Source organism: Ovis canadensis, chromosome 14, assembly GCF_042477335.2.
Source record: "Ovis canadensis isolate MfBH-ARS-UI-01 breed Bighorn chromosome 14, ARS-UI_OviCan_v2, whole genome shotgun sequence".
NCBI classification, from domain to species: domain Eukaryota; kingdom Metazoa; phylum Chordata; class Mammalia; order Artiodactyla; family Bovidae; genus Ovis; species Ovis canadensis.
In genome coordinates, this window is record NC_091258.1 from 73,725,179 (window position 1) to 73,745,109 (window position 19,931).

General features: G+C 38.7%; 1 protein-coding gene and 1 pseudogene across 4 annotated transcripts in view; one reads left to right on the forward strand and one right to left on the reverse strand.

The window, feature by feature from the left end:
• The window catches only part of LOC138419217 (zinc finger protein 665-like), a 39,341-nt gene extending 20,446 nt beyond the window's left edge, over positions 1–18,895 (forward strand). For all 4 annotated transcript variants that reach the window (XM_069551705.1, XM_069551702.1, XM_069551704.1 and 1 more), the window contains 2 exons: positions 4,260–4,386; positions 14,855–18,895. In XM_069551705.1, the coding sequence (XP_069407806.1) occupies positions 4,260–4,386; positions 14,855–18,273 (3,546 nt within the window). In that variant the 3' untranslated portion in view covers positions 18,274–18,895. The remainder of the gene's footprint in view (positions 1–4,259; positions 4,387–14,854) is intronic.
• On the reverse strand, positions 3,037–3,435 carry LOC138418525 (ATP synthase F(0) complex subunit C2, mitochondrial pseudogene; annotated as a pseudogene).
• Positions 18,896–19,931: the final 1,036 nt, after the last annotated feature.

The window sequence follows — 19,931 nt, forward strand, 5'->3', positions numbered from 1 at the left end:
TGTTGATGTTGGTATAATTTATTTTTTGTAGTTTGTTGAGTGTTCCATCTTGAAATGTCAAATGTCTGTTGAATGTTTCTTTCTGCATCAAGATGATCCTGTTTTTTTTTCCCCTTTAATCTGTTAATGTAGTGTGTCATATTAATTGATTTTTGTATGTTGACTTCTTGCCCTACATGAATAAAATCCACTTGGTTATGGTGTCAGATCTTTTTATTTATTTATTTAAATTATTTTAATTGAAGGATAATTGCTTTACAGAAGTTGTTGTTTTCTGCCGAATATCAACCTGAATCAGCCATAGGTATACATATGTCCCCTCCCTCCCGTCTTCTTCCCTATCCCACCCCTGTAGATTGTTAGAGAGCCCCAGTTTGAGTTCCCTGAGTCAGTCAGCAAATTCGCATTGGCTCTCTACTTTATATATGGTAATGTAAGTTTCCATGTTACTCTCTCCATACATCTCACCTTCTCCTTCCTCCCCTCCCCCTCCATCTGTTCTCTGTGTCTGTTTCTCCAGATCTTTTTAATATGTGTTGAAGTGGGTTTGCAAGTATTTTAATTGTGCATCAGTATTCATCAGGGGTATTGGTTTCTAGTTTTCCTTTCTTGTGTCTTTGGGAAATCAGCAAACTATTAGAATCATGCTTGCTTCATAGAATTAGCAAGATTAGTGGTAATTCTTTTGTAAATGTTTGGTAGAATTTGGTCCTGTATTTTTCTTAGAGGTTTCTGACTACTTTTTAAATCTCTCTAGTTATAATTGGTTTCCCTGATGGCTCAAGGAATCTGCCTGCATTGCAGGAGACCCAGGTTCTATCCCTGAGTTGGAAGCTTCCCTGGAGAAAGGAGTGGCTCTCTAGTCCAGTATTCATGTCTGGAGAAATTCCATGGACAGAGGAGCCTTGTGGGCTACAGTCCATGAGGTCACAAAGAGTCAGACACGACTCAGTGGCTCACACTTTCACTTTCAACACTTCTCAATTTTTTTATTTCTTAATAAGTAAAATAGTTTGTATGTTTCTAAGAATTTGCCAGTATCTCCTATATACTGTCACTTATAGGTATTATTGGTCATAGTACTTCCTTATCTTTAGAAACTTTCTTTGACATCCGTTGTAATCACTCCTGTTTCATATCTGTTTTTAGTCATTTGGATCTTTTTTCTCTTGTCCTTAGTCTAGGTGGGGGTTTTCCTATACAGTTTTTTCAAAACATCAACTCTTGGTTTGTTGATTTTTATATTTCCTACTTTCTATTGTATCTCTGGTTTAATCTTTCTTACTTACATGTTTCCTTCTACTAAACCTGAGTTTAGTTTGTTTTCCCTTTTCTGCTTCCTAAAGGTCTAAAAATAGATTTCAGATTTAAGATCTTTTCTCTTTTTTATGGTAAGCATTTAACCTTTCAGACTTTCCTTTTAGTACAGTGGTCTCTGTGTGTTATAAATTTTATAACGTTGTCTTTTCATTTTGATCCATGTATTTTAAAATTTCTATGTGATTTTTTTCTTAGACCCATTTGTGGTGTAACAGTGAGTTGTTTAATGTCCACATGTGAGGAAGTTTCTTTTTTTCTTATGTTTATTTCATTATTGTTAGGGAAGATACCTTTATGGTATCAGTCTCTTAAAATGGTTAATTTTGGCCTAACATGCGGTCTCTCATAGAGAATGGTTTCTGTGTCCTTGAGATACATGTGTCTTCTGCTTTTTTTGGGCCATGTGATCTGTACATGCCTGTTCAGTATTTGCTTCATTTTTCTGAGATATCTAATGTTAGATGTATATATATTTTTACTTGTTACAGCTTTTGGGTAAATTGACCGTTTTATCATTATACAATATTTATCTCATTGCACTTTTTTTTCTTCAGTTTACTTTGTCTGATATAACAGTCTCCCCTGCTCTCTTTAGGATGGACTGTCTTTTTCCATCCTTTCACTTTTCACCTTTCCATGTCCTTAGGTTTGTGAGTACTACCTGTTTCAACTCTCTGACAAACTCTGTGTCTCTTGCCCTGGGTTTTTCCTCCTGTTACTTCTAGTGGCCCCTGCTCCTGTGCATTGTATGGTGGTGAAAGACAGGCACCCTGGACAGCTCCTTTCGTGCCGCTGTAATTTCAGAGGGAATGTATTGAATGTTTCCTTCCTATCATGGTGTTTCTTCAGATAGTCTTGCTTAATGACTGTATTTTTTCCATATTATTTTTTGCCATGATTTTTAATTCTCTAAGAAGTTTTTTTACTTCGCTGTTGTGACAATTCTTTTTTGTCAAAATCTAATGACTCTTCTAATTTGAAATCAGTTTTATTAATGGGAAAAAAAGCAAAGAAAGTCTTTGGTTTCTGTTAATGCCTTGCTAAGTAAATTTAAATGGGTAAAATTGTATCTTTGTATATGGTAATGTTATTATGAATTGAGTTCAAGTATTCTTTTTTATTTTATGTTTTTACTGGTTTTATTTTGGTAGCCTAGTATAGAATCCTGTTGATAACCTCAGCTGAGTACAAAGGATACCTTTTTATCATCTGAAGGATGCTGAAATACATGTGAATAAAAGGATGATATAAAATTGTCCAAAAAATCTATCAAAAGACGAATCCTCTCATTTCAGTTAATTTTTTATAGATAAGTATGCATGCATGTGCAAGTCTGTGATTTAGATAGAAGACATCATGATTTAAAAACTACATATCACCTTTTTTTTTCAGTTGAAATTATGTTATCATTATAATCTATGGCCTTGAAATTTTCTAAACAATCCTCCTAGTGTTTTAAGTAGTAAATTACTAACAGTTGTGTTTCTGTATCCACGTCTATAATGACCTTTCATGCCATTTCACATTGTTCACCTTGGACTTTTTTTTTTTTTCATATTAATACAATATTTATTTGTTTTCCTTCTGTCAAACCCTGAGCCCACCACTTTGGCCAGGCTGCCTGGGGAGTTATAGGAAAGGGAACATACAAGGCAGACACAGGAGAAAGAACTATGGGAGGTGGAAACAGCTCCTTCATATCATGAAGAAGGTGAGCTAGACCACCATCAGGCAAAAAAGCCCCATGGCCTTTGAGAGGGCCAAGCCCATGGCGTAGAAGAGCTACTGTTTCACAGAAGGGTTCCTGGCATAACAGTGATGAAGCTCCCAAACACAGTCCCACTTCCAGCCCCAGAGCCAGCCACCCCTGCTGTGGCAGCTCCAGCTCCAGGGAACTTGGCTGCTGTGTCAAAGTCCCTTGAAATGGCACTGATTTGGAAGCTGTGGCTAAGAATAAATGAGAAGGTCCGGGGACCTGGTGCTGCCAAGCTGCTGTGGCTCTCATGGGTCAGTGTCTCCAGTCCTTCACCACCACTGTGGACAGTGATCACTCAACAGGAGGGAGGTTCTCCCAATCAGGGAGAGGGTGGAGACGAATTTGACGCAGGTGTCCATTTTCAAGGGATGAAGGCCCGAGGCCAGAGAGCTGCTCCCCCTGCAGAGAAGACAGAGGGGCAGGGAGGAGTCTCACCTTGGACCTCTTTCAAGTTTTCCTTAGGAGCCCTCTGTCAAAGGACTTGTAATGTTCTCTGTATTACTTCCGTGTTAGATACTTGAGCTTCATTTGCTGAGCCCAAGCTTCTGAGTTCAGGTGCTTCATGTAACGTTTCTTACCTTCTTGATCTGAGTCAAGTTTCTCAGAGTGTCTGTGACACAGGTTTTCTTCTCTAAGGTGGGAACAGATGGTTCTTTAATGAGCTATTATATTGATGACAGGTTCTTGCCTGTAAAGTACTTATTTAATGTTTAGAGTAATATTACAGTAATTTAGAGCAACAGGAAGCCTTGAGACACTTTTGGTCCTTGCTGCTGTTATCTACATCATACCTGAAACTTTTGACCTTTCCATTAAAAGTGCCATGGACTTTGTCATCCCTGAAGACACCACTCATGCTGTACCTCATCTAGATAATGAATTGCACTCATTGGGTAGAACATAATATCTGACACTTCTGTATAGCCCAAACAGTGTTGAGCTTTATTTTTATATATTTCATGGATTTTGAACAGTGGTGAAAAATCCATATTAATTGGAGGATCTCATAAGGCCATATGAAAAACCATAAGAAATTAAAGTTAGAGATGCATAATTTCTCCAGATACCCCTGCATGGATCTGTTAGAACACATACTTCAACCAAGTCAATCTGTACCCCTTACTACCCTTTCTCTTTTGCATGAAAATGAGAACCCTTTTGGTGACATGTGGTTTCCTTTCAGGAACGACTGACCTCTGAGGATGTGGCCATCGAATTCACTCAGGAGGAGTGGGAATTCCTGGACCCTGCTCAGAGGGCCTTGTACAGGGACGTGATGCTGGAGACCTACAGGAACCTGCTGTCTGTGGGTGAGGATGACTTCCTTCCAGAGCTGCCCTTGGGTATCTGCATTTTCCCTGTGTGCCCCTTGGGAGGCCCTGATGTCTTTCATGTGAGAGTTCTGGTGACTGGGGCATGACACAGCTTCACAAGGTTAAACTGACCGTCTTCAGATGCTGTGTCTGTTTCATGTCATATCTGAGGTTGTCCCAGAGCTTAATTATCTACAAAGCTCACTAGCAAATGTTAACAAAAAAATACCAAAAAACCCGATTTCCTATTTTCTACCTTTTGACTTTTGGCTCAGGGTTTAAAAAATCCACAGCACTTTAGATTTCTTTCTTCTGATAATGCTGAATATCTACTGGTTTGTTTTTGCTTACTTGTTTACTTTTTTTTGGCTGCACCATTCTACATGTGGGATCTTAGTTCCCTGACTAAGGATCAAACCTGCCCCCTCTGCATTGGAAATGCAGAGTCTTAACCACTGGATCACCAGGGGAGTCCCAGAGTTTCTGTTTCTGATCTGAATATTATCTCCTCATTGGAGCATGAGAAAAAGCTCTGGACAGTGGGGAGTGATATAAAAGTAGGCAAAACTACAACATATAAAGAAAAACGAGTTCTCAAAAGGGCTTTTTTTTCTGTTTAGGAGTGGGACAAGTTGGTGGATTGGATCCTCTGTCGTTGTTCCTTAGGAGAATGTAAGAGTGGATAGAGAGATTGTCTTTTTGATCCTAGATCCTACGAGGGGAGCATATGTGAGTCTTGCAGGCTCTTAGCTTGCCATCTGTAGGTCGAGTGCATGGTCCCATCTCAAGATGCTGTAATGTCTGACCTTCATGTTGTATTAGTTTTACTGTTGTGCTGCTCTACCCAGTCTGGGAATGTCAACTGTTCCTGATGTTCCATTCTCCTTACTTTGTATGATTTTACCACTTCAATTTCTTTGAAATATATTTCTGAGGGTCTGAAATTTTATCTGGTTTCCTTGCTGTGATAATCTACCTATGTTTAATTGTTAGCCTCTGGTGAGTCTCTGTGGAGTGGATTTAGTAGGTAACAGAAAACTGTGATGGAGACAGTATTCCTAATGTTATTTTCCTGCTCTGTACAAAGTCACCACTTGAAGTCACCACTTGAAGCTATTCCATAGAGTGGTCAGTTCTAGGATTATGAGCAAGAAAGTATCACGAGAGCCTGATACATCTTTCCAGGTTATTTTCTGGCTTTGGAGACTCTGTCAAGAGCACCATGACAGTGTTGTTGATGTGTATCAAGGACCATATATTTTAGCCTCTGTAAATGGTACGGGAATTTATCCCAGGACAACTTTGTCCAGGTTCACATTCTCGTATCTATGAGGCTATTGGCTGCACTGTTGTTCTGTGCATTGTAGTTATTTTTCAATTTTATCACTGAGTTCAAATTTCTGTGTTACTCTTTGTATTTCTGTTTTGTATTTGCAACGCGCTGGATGTTTGATTGGGGAATGGTCCCTATGGTGGAACTGGTGATCAGTCCCTCTTAAAATTCTTTATATATTCTTTGTACTCACTTACTATCAGATGTATGATTTCCACATATTTTCTCTTCTATTGTTGATTGTCTTTTCAAACTCACTGCACTTTAATGCAGAGTAGTTTATAATTTTTATATAGTTCAATTTACTAATATCTGATTTTATTTTGTGGCCTGTGCTTTTGGTGTTATATCTGGTAAATCATTTGTGGGTCCAATTTCCAGAAACATTTCCTGCACGTTTACTTCTAGGAGTTTTATACATTTGGGACTTAGGTTTAGGTCTTTGAACCATTTTGAGTTCATTTTTGTCAGTAGTGTAAGATAATGTTCCAAGTAAATTCTTTTGCTGGTGGGTATTCAGTTTTGTCAACATGTCTTATTTCATAGACTGCTTCCCCCATTTAGTAGTTTTTACACCCTTATGAAACATCTTTTGAACAACTCCACAAGAGGTGTTTTTGTTTTTGTTTTAACCATTCTTTTTAGGTATGCTGCTGCCTCTGCTGCTAAGTCGCGTCAGTCGTGTCTGACTCTGTGCGACCCCACAGATGGCAGCCCACCAGGCTCCTCTCTCCCTGGGATTCTCCAGGCAAAAACACTGGCGTAGGTTGCCATTTCCTTCTCCAAAGCATGCATGCCAAGTTGCTTCAGCTGGGTCCGACTCTGTGCAACCCCGTAGACAGCAGCCCGCCAGGCTCCTCTGTCCTTGGGATTCTCCAGGCAAGAATACTGGAGTGGGTTGCCATTTCCTTCTCCAGTTTTTAAGTATAGTTAATTTATAATTTTGTGTTTCAGATATACAGCAGTTTACAAGATATTCAATATAGTTCCCTGAGCTTATCGTAGGTTCTTGTTGTTTATCTATTTTGTATATACATTAGTTTGTAAATATTCAGACTCCTAATTTATCTCTCCCTTTCCTGCCCCCATCACCATCCTGTACTATCCCCTTTGGTAACCATAAGTTTGTTTTTTATTGTGGTGAGTTTATTTTGTGAATAAGTTCATTTGTAACATTTATTTCAGTTCAACATATAATATCCTATGATATTTGTCTTTCTCTGTCTGATTTCACTTAGACTAATCCCTAAGTCTGTCTATATTGCTGCAAAAAACATTACTTCATTGTGTTTTATGCTGTGGAGGTGGCAACCCACTCCATTGATCTTGCCTGGAGAATTGTATGGACAGGAGTCTGGCAGCTGCAGGTCATGGGGTCTTAAAGAGTTGGACATGGCTGAGCTACTTTCGCTTCACAATATTCCCTTGTATATATGTACCACATATACTTTATCCCTTTGTCTGTCAGTGAACATTTAGGTTGCTGCCGTGTTTTGGCTGGTATAAATAGTGCTGCTAAAAACATTGGGGTGCGTGTATCATTTTGAATTAGTTTTCATCCTTTCTGGATATATGCCCAGGATTGGAATTGCTGGTTCATGTGATAGCTGTATTTTTAGTTCTTTATGGAACCTCCATGCTATTCTCCAAAGTGGCAGTACCAATTTATGTTCCTTCCAAAAGTGTAGGAGGGTTCTCTTTTCTCCACACCCTCTCAAGCATTTATTGTTGTAGACTTTCTGATGGTGGTCATTCTGACCAGTGTGAGGTGATACATTTTTGTGGTTTTGATTTGCATTTCTCTCCTAAGTAGAGACGTCAAGCATCTTTTCAGGTGACTGTTGGCCATCTTTTTGTCTGCTGTGGAGAAGTGTCTGTTTTGATCTTCTGCCCAGTTTTTGATTGGGTTGTTTGTTTGTTTTGATATTACGCTGTATGAACTGTTTCTATATTTTGGAAATAAATCCTTCAGAGGTAGCATCATTTGCATATATAGTCTCATAGTCCACAAGTTGAATTTTTGTTCTTTTTTTGGTTTCCTTTGCTTTGCAAAAAGTTTTTAAATTTAATTAGGTCTCATTTGTTTGATTTTGCTTTTATTACCATGACTCTAAGAGATAGATTCAAAAAAATTTTGCTGACATTTAGTCAGTGTTTTGCATTTGTTTTCCACTATGAATTTTATAGTATCTGGTCTTGCATTTAGATGTTTAACACATTTTGAGTTTATTTTTGTATGTGGTGTTAGAGAATGTTGGAATTTCATTCTTTTTCATGTAACTATCCATTTATCCCAGCATCACTTATTAAAGAGACTTCTTCATTCTGTATTCTTTCCTCCTTTGTTATAGAATAATTGACTCTAAGTGAATTGGTTTATTTCTGGGTTTTCTGTCCTGTTCTACTGATGTGTGTTTCTGTTTTGTACCATCATCATACCACTTCCCTGGTGGCTCGGACAGTAAAGCCATCTGCCTACATGCAGGAGACCCAGGTTCAGTCCCTGGGTCAGGAAGATCTGCTGGAGAAGGAAATGGCAACCCTTTTCAGTATTCTTGCCTGGAAAATCCCATGGACAGAGGAACCTGATAGTCTACAGTCGATGGGGTCACAAAGAGTTGGACACAGCTGAGCAACTTTACTTTTACTTTGTTGACTGTCAGTTTGTAGTATAGTCTGAACTCAGGGAACATGATTCCTCCAGCTCTGTACTTCTTTCTCAAGATCATTTTAGATATCAGAGTCTTTTGTATTTTGGTACAAATTAATTTTTTCTTTGTTTATGAAATATGTCATTGTTAATTTGAAAAGGGTTGCATTGAGTATGTAGATTGCCTTGGATAGTATGGTCATTTTGACAGTGTTACTTCTTTCAGTCCAAGAATATGGTATATGTTTGTGCCATCTGTTTGTGTCATCTTTGGTATCAGTCATCAGCATCTTCTAGTTTCATGAGTACACTTCTTTTGACTTTTTAGAAAGGTTTATTCCTTAAAATTGTGTTGTTTTCTCTGAGATGGTGAATGGGATTGTTTCATTAATTTCACTTTCTGATATATCATTATTAGTGTATAGAAATGCAGCAGCTTTCTATATATTTTGTATCCAGCAAGTTTACTCTGTTCATTGATGAGGTCTAGTAGTCATCTGGTGGCATCTTCGGGATTTTCTGTGTGTAGCATCATAGTGACAGTTTTACTTCTTCTTTATTTTTTTTACCTTGAATTCCTTTCATTTCTTTTTCTTTTCTGATTGTTGTAGCTAGGACTTCCAAAAATATGTTCAATAAAGTGGCAATAGTGAACATTCTTGTCTTATCCATGTTGTTAAGAGGAGTGCTTTCAGTTTTTTCCTGTTGAGTATGATGTTAGCTGTGTGTTTGACATATACAGTCTTAATTATGTTGAGGTAGGGTCCATCTGTGCTGACTTTCTGAAGGGTTTTTATCATAAATGGCACTTGAATTTTGTCAGAACCTTTTCTGCTTCTATTGATGATCATACGGCTTTTAGTCTTCAACTGTTACTGTGATGTATCATAGTGATTAACTTGTGGATATTGAGAAATCTTGCATCCCTGCAATAAATCCCACTTGATCATGGTATGATCCTTTCATGTCCTTTAATGTGTTAGTAACTGTTTGAATCTGCTCTTTTGAACTCAGGGAAGGTCTAGGAGAATAAAGCCTTTTTCTACAAAAAAGAGTTGGATGCCTCAGAAAGGCTTTTGTAACTGGGAAGGTCTTCCAGAGTGAGTGTCAATCCCTCCTTTTCTTTGATACTCCTCAATCTTGAGATGACCATGTGTGGAAGAAGAAACGAAGTAAATGTCCAATAGAGAGGTTAATCATACTTGGCAGAGGAACCCAGGTTTAGATAGCCTTTTCCTGGATTTTCCTTCTGATTTCTGCTAATAAGATTCTTATACAATATCCTGGAATATTGAGTATGTTTTTCTTAAATATAAGCATTCCATTGTAAGTTACAAAATCAGAGTTGGATACATTACATTGTAAATAGTATAACAGGTATTATCCTGCTTTCTCCATATATCACACTTTTAAACTCTCTTGTTTCTGTCCCATACCCATAGTATAATGCCCATAAACTTGCTGAACCAGTTCTTTTCTTTTAAGGTCAGTATATTAGTTTACGCTCTCCGTTATTTTCACAAAGACATGCGGTCACAAGCTGATATCTGACATAAACCTGTGTACCCTATGCTCCACGCAGGCCCTTTCTTAGTCCTGACCAGTCCTCACATAGTACCTTGATATGGATGGAAACATTGTTCTTACCTATCACATCCCTCCACCTTCTACATACTCTCACTGTAAAGATAATGTCTGATCATTTATTGAACATGTTTCTCAGGACATGACCTAAATCACTCTGTGCATCCATGATGACTCACAACCCATTTTGAGATGGGGTGGTTGAATAATAGTTAAACAGATTACTTCTGTCTTGTATCTTCTTTGATATTTTCTAAGTTCCTTGTATTTATTTTTTAATATTTTCTAGTCTATTCATTTGGTGAGTGGTCATGTTTACAAATAAGTTTTTTCAGTCGTCCCAGTAGGTTCAGATTCATATCCTGGTTTTCTTACCACTTTGTGGGCCAACTGGGTGTGTCTCCTACTCTGATTAGAGGAAAGCTTGTTAGTTTACCTCAAGCCTTTTAAAGCAAATTAGTGCTGTCAGTAGTACATGTTTTATAGTAAATACTCAAAATTTATTTGTCTAAAAAAGGTAGTATCTACATTCTGTCATGTTCTTTATGATATGACTTTATGTTATATCTTTTTTTAATATAAATTTATTTATTTTCATTGGAGGTTAATTACTTTACAATATTGTATTGGTTTTGCCATACATCAACATGAGTCCACCACAGGTATACACATGTTCCCCATCCTGGACCCCGCTCCCTCCTCCCTCCCCGTACCTTCCCTCTGGGTCATCCCAGTGCACCAGCCCCAAGCATCCAGTATCATGCATCGAACCTGGACTGGTGATTCGTTTCATATATGATATTATACATGTTTCAATGCCATTCTCCCAAATCATCCCACCCTTTCCCTCTCCCACAGAGTCCAAAAGCATGTTCTTTACATCTGTGTCTCTTTTGCTGTCTTGCATACAGGGTTATCGTTACCGTCTTTCTAAATTCCATATATATGCGTTAGTATATTGTATTGGTATTTTCCTTTCTGGCTTACTTCACTCTGTGTAATAGGCTTCAGTTTCATCCACCTCATTAGAACTGATTCAAATGAATTCCCTTTAATGGCTGAGTAATACTCCATTGTGTATATGTACCACAGCCTTCTTATCTATTCATCTGCTGATAGACATCTAGGTTGCTTCCATATCCTGGCTATTATAAACAGTGCTGCGATGAACATTGGGGTACACGTGTCTCTTTCAATTCTGGTTTCCTCAGTGTGTATGCCCAGCAGTGGGATTGCTGGGTCATAAGGCAGTTCTATTTCCAGTTTTTTAAGCAATCTCCACACTGTTTTCCATAGTTGCTGTAGTAGTTTGTATCCCACCTGTAGTGTAAGTGGGTTCCCTTTTCTCCACACCCTCTCCAGCATTTATTGCTTGTAGACTTTTGGATCACAGCCATTCCGACTGACGTGAAATGGTACCTCATTGTGGTTTTGATTTGCATTTCTCTGATAATGAGTGATGTTGAGCATCTTTTCATGTGTTTGTTAGCCATCTGTATGTCCTCTTTGGAGAAATGTCTATTTATTTCTTTGGCCCATTTTTTGATTGGGTCGTTTATTTTTCTGGAATTAAGCTGCAGGAATTGCTTGTATATTTTTGAGATTGGTTGTTTTTCAGTTGCTTCTTTTGCTATTATTTTCTCCCATTCTGAAGGCTGTCTTTTCACCTTGCTTATAGTTTCCTTTGTTGTGCAGAAGCTTTTAAGTTTAATTAGGTCCCATTTGTTTATTTTTGCTATTATTTCCAATATTCTGGGAGGTGGGTCATAGAGGATCCTGCTGTGATGTATGTCGGAGAGTGTTTTGCCTATGTTCTCCTCTAGGAGTTTTATAGTTTCTGGTCTTCTGTTTAGATCTTTAATCCGTTTTGAGTTTATTTTTGTGTATGGTGTTAGAAAGTGATCTAGTTTCTTTCTTTTACAAGTGGTGACCAGTTTTCCCAGCACCACTTGTTAAAGAGATTGTCTTTAATCCATTGTATATTCTTGCCCCTTTTGTCAAAGATAAGGTGTCCATAGATGTATGGATTTATCTCTGGGCTTTCTATTTTGTTCCATTGATCTATATTTCTGTCTTTGTGCCAGTGCCATACTGTCTTCATGACTGTGTCCTTTTAGTAGAGGCTGAAGTCAGGCAGGTTGATTCCTCCACTTCCATTCTTCTTTCTCAGGATTACTTTGGCTATTCGAGGTTTTTTGTATTTCCATACAAATTGTGAAATTATTTCTTCTAGCTCTACGTTATATCTTCTTAAAATTTTATTTATTTTTTAATTGAAAGATAATGGCTTTACCAAATTTTGTTTTCTGTCAGACCTCAACTACATTATATCTTGTATGCGTTTCACTTGCAACATTTTTCAGCAATATTGTGTCTGACCCTGGTCAATAAATGCACAAAGCACTCGCTTTTTGTTTGTTATATTTTGGTTCCATTAAACTAGGTAATTAAGAATAGTGCATGGCTAGAGATTAGCCTTCCTTGGTGGCTCAGTGGTAAAGAATTCACCTGCTAATGCAGAAGATGCTTCCTGATTCCTGAGTCAGGAAGATCCCATGGAGAAGGAAATGGCAACCCACCCACTATTCTTGCCTGGGAAATCCCATGGACTGAGGAGTCCGGTGCACTACAGTCCACAGTGTCGCAAAGAGGCAAACACGACTGAGTGACTGAACAACAACAACATAGGTGGAGATTGCATTGTTTATTGGCTGTTAGAAAACCGGTGAATATTTTACGTCTTAATTTATGTGTCATTTACAGATGATGGTCTTTTAGCATGTATTCTTGCAATACAGTTGACACATACTACTTGTTAACATTGTAAAATGCCCTTTCTTTTTGGGTATGTAGTTCTGTAGCAGATTTAAAAAACTATGTTGTTTCCAAAAAATTGTTTTAGTCATAGTCTTCATTTTCTCATTTGTTTTCAATTGTAAACAACCAATCATGAAAAGTTAATTATTAATTGGGTAAGCTTGGTTTTGGATTATTTACTGTTACAATATATAATGTATTATTTAGAATGTATTTATGTACAGTAAGTTTGCAGAATACAACGATACTGTAATATTTTTCTTTTCAATTTGAGACAACTGTTGATAGATATGTTGCCGGGGACCAGCCCCAATTGATCCAGGGTAGTTCGAAGTGGGGACAGCGTGGAAAGAGAGATATATAGATTTAGAGAGAGAGAAGGAAAGAGTTTGCAGTTAAGAGAAGAGAGGAGAGAAAGAGGCTGTATTCCTTGGTTTACATAGAAAGACAATAAAGCCTCAGACAAGAGACTTTCACCGTCTGTGTAAGGCCACAGGTGCCCGCCTGAATAGCGGAGGGTGCCCTGCCTTGGGCTTGCTCTCATGTGGGTCTTAGAAGCCCAGGCAAATAAGTAGACACGATGAGCCTCTATGCTCCAGACGGGAATCAGCCAGAAAATAGAGTAAGAAAGAAAAGAAGACATGGAGGAAGCCAGTCTTTCCAGGAACTGGTCTGAGAAACTGGTCCATCCTTTATTTCCCAGGAAAAGCTTTTATGCTTTTAGTTGTACATAGATATCAATGGATAATACAAAGTCATGCAGGGTCAGCAGCCCTGACCCTTATCGACACCAGGCTTTCTCTCTGCATACTTAGCTGTATACACAGGTCTTAGGTGATTTACATCACCTTCTGGCCAAGAGGCCTATTAGCATTTCATGGCCCTTTTCTGATAAGGGTCCGTCAACCAGAAAACTTATTTTCCCTAAAAGTGTTGTTCTTACTAAAGTCTGGTGTCACTCTCAGAAAGCACTAATTAAGGTTACATTCTTACATAGCAAGGACACAACAATTTATAACAAGGAAAGAGGAGTACAGTGATTTATAACAAAGAGAAAATTCATTAACTCTAAAGTCTAGTATTGCTAACATCAAAACTACTATATTCTTTTTTCTACATCCCAATTACATTGATTAATATCCTCCAGGTGCCTAAAAGATAAAGGATATGGAGGTCTGGCAGTGGTCATTAACTCAACAATGAAAACCTACACTGATATAATTCTTAGCTCTTTAAAAAAGGCTCTGTATCTTTAAGATGTTTTAAGCTTCATGCCTCTCGCGGTTATGGGGCTGTAAACAATCACATGCATAGTTGTAAAAGTGGGGACAGATGGGTCAGGTAAGTTAGAAAGCTATCAGAGGGGTTTAAGCCGAGACATTCTTTTTACGCCCAGGAGACTTATTGACTGGAGCTCTATGTTAATTCCTTTTAGGGGAAGGTGGTGGGGGACAGCCCCTGTTAATGTCAGAAGCGTAAGCGAAAACCATAATGCATTATGGCAGGCAGACTCTGGTTTTGGGGACAGATGCTATAGAAAATCCAGCAAGGCTCCCTTAAGGCCGGACTCGCATTTACCTGTCGGACCCCTTAACCTCATGACCTTTGCCACAGGTGGGACTCCTCGTGCTCGCTCCCAGCAATACGTTCCTAAGGGTCCTGGTAGAAAAACACTCTTTTTGAGAGTTGGCATAAGATTGTCCAATGTGAGTGTGTTTGGCATATGGTTTTTAAAACTAGGCTACTGTAATGGTGAATTTATGTTATGCTTTCTTAAGTTAAGAATTATATTCCTTTTCATGCATTGGAGAAGGAAATGGCAACCCACTCCAGTGTTCTTGCCTGGAGAATCCCAGGGATGGGGGAGCCTGGTGGGCTGCCGTCTATGGGGTCGCACAGAGTCAGACACGACTGAAGCGACGTAGCAGCAGCAGCAACAGTGTTTCTAAACACTTAAGGTGATCATTGTGGTGTTTCATAACTTGATGTAACTATTACTTTTCGTGTAATACATATTCAACATGAATCATTTATTTTGAATTATTGTGAGCAGGATACCTATGATTGTTTTTATCTTGTAGATATCTCACCTACACATGTGATCAAGCATTTACAACCCAAAGCAAACAGTGATAAACTAGAAACATTCCAAACATTGATGCTGGGAAACCCTGAAAGCTGTGAAATCAAACATTTTCATCTTTGGGAAAGTCAGGAAAATATGTGTGACTTTGAGTGTCAGGGGAGAGATGACAAAAGAAATTACAAAGGGACACCTGTAAGCCTTAATGGAAATGTGCCTGATGGAAGAGATTCGCATGATAGAAAGGATGCAGGCATTAAGCCCTTTGCAAACAGGTTTGGATTTAACTTTCAGGATAAAGTGCAGATGTTTCAAACTGGTGGAATAATTTCTGAATATAATGAAGTTAAGAGTTCTGTCAACAACAGTTTCTCATTTTCACCGCTTCAAAGAATTCCTCCTTGTGTCCAAACCAGTGTTTCTAATATATCTGGGAATGACTTTATGAATCCTTCAGTAACAACACAAGAACTCAAAGCACACAGGGAAAAACATTTCAAATGTGATGAGTGTGACAAGGCCTTTCATGTAGAGTCAAGTCTTTTAAGTCATTGGATAGTTCATACTGGAGAGAAACCTTACAAATGTGATGAGTGTGGCAAGGCCTTTTGTGTAAAGTCAAGCCTTTTAAGTCATCAGACAGTTCATACTGGAGAGAAACCTTACAAATGCGATGAGTGTGGCAAGGCCTTTTGTGTAAAGTCAAGCCTTTTAAGTCATCAGACAATTCATACTGGAGAGAAACCTTACAAATGTGATGAATGTGGCATGGCCTTTCATGTAAAGTCAACCTTTTTAAGACATCAGACATTTCATACTGGAGAGATACCTTACAAATGTGATGAGTGTGGAATGGCCTTTCGTGTAAAGTTAACCCTTTTAAGTCATCAGACAGTTCATACTGGAGAGAAACCTTTCAAATGTGATGAGTGTGGCAAGGCATTTTGTGTAAAGTCAAGCCTTTTAAGACATCAGACAGTTCATACTGGAGAGAAACCTTACAAATGTGATGAGTGTGGCAAGGCCTTTTGTATAAAGTCAAGCCTTTTAAGGCATCAGACAGTTCATACTGGAGAGAAGCCTTACAAATGTGATGAGTGTGGCAAGGCCTTTGCTCACAGCTCACACCTCAGGAGACATAAGAAAAGTCATATAGGAAAGAAATTACTTAAATGTGGTATATGTGACAAAGTCTTCAGCCAAAATTCAGCCTTTTTAAGTCATCAGATGGTTCATACTGGAGAGAAACCTTACAAATGTGATGATTGTGGCAAGGCCTTTCGTCTAAAGTCAACCCTTTTAAGGCATCAGACAGTTCATACTGGAGAGAAACCTTACAAATGTGATGAGTGTGGCAAGGCCTTTCGTTTAAAGTCAACACTTTTAAGTCATCAGACAGTTCATACTGGAGAGAAACCTTGTGATGAGTGTGGCAAGGCCTTCACTGACAGCTCATACCTCAGGAGACATAAGAAAATTCATACAGGAAAGAAATTATTTAAATGTGATATATGTGACAAAGTCTTCGACCGAAATTCAAAGCTTGCTCGTCATCAGACAGTTCATACTGGAGAGAAACCTTACAAATGTGATGAGTGTGGGAAGGCCTTTCGTGAAAAGTCAACCGTTTTAAGTCATCAGACAGTTCATACTGGAGAGAAACCTTACAAATGTGATGAGTGTGGCAAGGTCTTTGGTCTAAAGTCAACCCTTTTAAGTCATCAGGCAGTTCATACTGGAGAGAAACATTACAGATGTGATGAGTGTGGCAAGGTCTTTGGTCTAAAGTCAACCCTTTTAAGTCATCAGACAGTTCATACTGGAGAGAAACGTTACAAATGTGATGAGTGTGGCAAGGCCTTTCGTTTAAAGTCAACCCTTTTAAGTCATCAGACAGTTCATACTGGAGAGAAACCTTACAAATGTGATGAGTGTGGCAAGGCCTTTCGTTTAAAGTCAACACTTTTAAGTCATCAGACAGTTCATACTGGAGAGAAACCTTACAAATGTGATGAGTGTGGCCAGGCCTTTCGTCTAAAGTCAACCCTTTTAAGTCATCAGACAGTTCATACTGGAGAGAAACCTTACAAATGTGATGAGTGTGGCCAGGCCTTTCGTCTAAAGTCAACCCTTTTAAGTCATCAGACAGTTCATACTGGAGAGAAACCTTACAATTGTGATGAGTGTGGCCAGGCCTTTCGTCTAAAGTCAACCCTTTTAAGTCATCAGACAGTTCATACTGGAGAGAAACCTTACAGATGTCTTCAGTGTGGCAAGGCCTTTCGTGAAAAGTCAACCCTTTTAAGTCATCAGACAGTTCATACTGGAGAGAAACCTTACAAATGTGATGAGTGTGGCAAGGTCTTTCGTCTAAAGTCAACCCTTTTAAGGCATCAGACAGTTCATACTGGAGAGAAACGTTACAAATGTGATGAGTGTGGCAAGGCCTTTCGTCTAAAGTCAACCCTTATAAGTCATCAGACAGTTCATACTGGAGAGAAACGTTACAAATGTGATGAGTGTGGTGAGGCCTTTCGTCTAAAGTCAACTCTTTTAAGTCATCAGACAGTTCATACTGGAGAGAAACCTTACAAATGTGATGAGTGTGGCAAGGCCTTTCATCTAAAGTCAATCTTTTTAAGGCATCAGACAGTTCATACTGGAGAGAAACGTTACAAATGTGATGATTGTGTCAAGGCCTTTCGTCTAAAGTCAACCCTTTTAAGTCATCAGACAGTTCATATTGGAGAGAAACGTTACAAATGTGATGATTGTGGCAAGGCCTTTCGTCTAAAGTCAACCCTTTTAAGTCATCAGACAGTTCATACTGGAGAGAAACCTTACAAATGTGATGAGTGTGGCAAGGCCTTTCGTCTAAAGTCCACCCTTTTAAGGCATCGGAGAGTTCATACTGGAGAGAAGCCTTACAAATGTGATGAGTGTGGCAAGGCCTTTCATCTAAAGTCAACCCTTTTAAGTCATCAGACAGTTCATACTGGAGAGAAACGTTACAAATGTGATGATTGTGGCAAGGCCTTTCGTCTAAGGTCAACCTTTTTAAGTCATCAGACAGTTCATACTGGAGAGAAACGTTACAGATGTGATGAGTGTGGCGAGGCCTTTCGTCTAAAGTCAACCCTTTTAAGTCATCAGACAGTTCATACTGGAGAGAAACCTTACAAATGTGATGAGTGTGGAAAAGTCTTTGGTCAAAAACCACATCTTCAACTTCACTGGAGAATTCATAATGGAGAGAGACCTTTCAGGTGTAATGAGTGTGGCAAGTTTTTCAGTCAAAATTCACACCTTAAAAAACATTGGAGAATACATATAGAGAAACCTTTCAAATGTTTCGAGTGTGGAAAATCCTTTATTCAGGTCTCAGCACTCACTAAACATCAGAAAATCCATACATGAAAGAAACTCATGTGAATGTGGTGTATGGTAGAAGTCTTCAAATTTCAAAGTTCAAAATTCAGTCTACAGTTGCTCAGAGAATTCATCTTACTGAAAAACCATACAAATATCATGAGTGTGGCAACATCTTAGGCTTCATGAGAAAATTCATACTGGATAGAAGGGAGATATAAATGTATTTATTAGTCAGGTCTTTAGAACATGAATTCATTCTAGAAAGATTCCTCACCAATTTCACAAATTAAAAAAAAAAAAAAAAGACCTATCCTCACATCTCACCGCTAGTATCAGAGTATTTATCCTGGAGAAAACACGCAGCTATGTAATGTTTGTGGCAAGCATCTTACCCCAAAGTCACAAGATAGGAATATAGTGGAGCCATACTTCCCAGACTCAGTGGTTGTGGCAAATCCTTTACCTTTTTCACTCTATGCATTCTCTGATGACTTTAGTTCAGGTGCTCAGCAACTGTAGTAAGTCCATATTTGAAGAGAAGCTATAGAGATCTTTTCGTGTAAAAGAAACCCGAATTCTGCCTCAGCAAATATGATTCTTTCGGACAGTAGTCCGCCATCTTTTTGGTCTCCTGGCTTTCTGAATAAAGTCACTATTCCTTGCCCAACAAGTAGTCTCTCAGTTTATTGGCATGTTGTGTGGTGAACTCTAAGAGTTTGGCTTTGGTAATACATTGATTAAATGCATTTGTTACATGCGTTTCACGATGGTCTCTGGGAAGGATTCAATGAGATGAAGGGACCGACTTCATTAGATACAATTCATTCACATCCATGTTTCCTGGAAAAACACACAGCCTGAATTACAAAATTCAATAGTTTGTGTGAATTAGCAACAGGGAGGGGAGAAAATATTGTAATAAGACATGACTCATCATTGTCAGTAGGATCAGGAAGCCCTTCTGTACATAGTCCAGCCTGTTATAAAACATAATGTTCTAGGAACTGACCTTGAACAGAGTAGACAAGATGTTAAAAGGACTAGGCTTTTCGTAGGAGAGGGACAGTTACCAGGGACTGATGGTGTGCTAGGAACAATGCATAGGAATAGGGCCATATTCTCCATTGAATAGAAATAACTGTTGTATGTATGATTAAAGAAGAGTTACTCTTATTTGTGGAAATTGAAGACAGAGCTGTCATGGTCTTTGTAGACCAGGATCTGAGGAATGGAGTCGACGAGAAGAAGGAAGCAGGGGACCCAAGTCTTGAGTGAAATAAGGGTGCTTTATTTGCAAAAACGCATAGTTATATATCTTTCTATAAGGTAGCTTTAGGCAGTAAAAACATTGAGGAAAAACAAAGCGAAGCAAATAACAATCTTGAAAGGGCCAGAAAGCATTCCATATCCTGAGTAAGAGGGTCATAACTGAATAGATTACCCTCAAGTGAAAGGTCACTGAAGGGAGTCACTGAAGGGAATCCAAGCAAATGCTCTCTCATGACCTCAGTCCTGAGAGCTGTGTGCAGTTCTGCTCGTTCCTGTTTTCCAGACCTGATAAAAAATAGAGTCCTTGAGAATCGGCAAACAAAAGAAGAAAATATCATGTTGGGTCCTTTAAAGTTGAATGTCCCCTGACAGTTCCCCCTTTTTCACTTTTTCATAATTGGGGATGACTGTAGATACTTTTGTGAAAAAGGCCC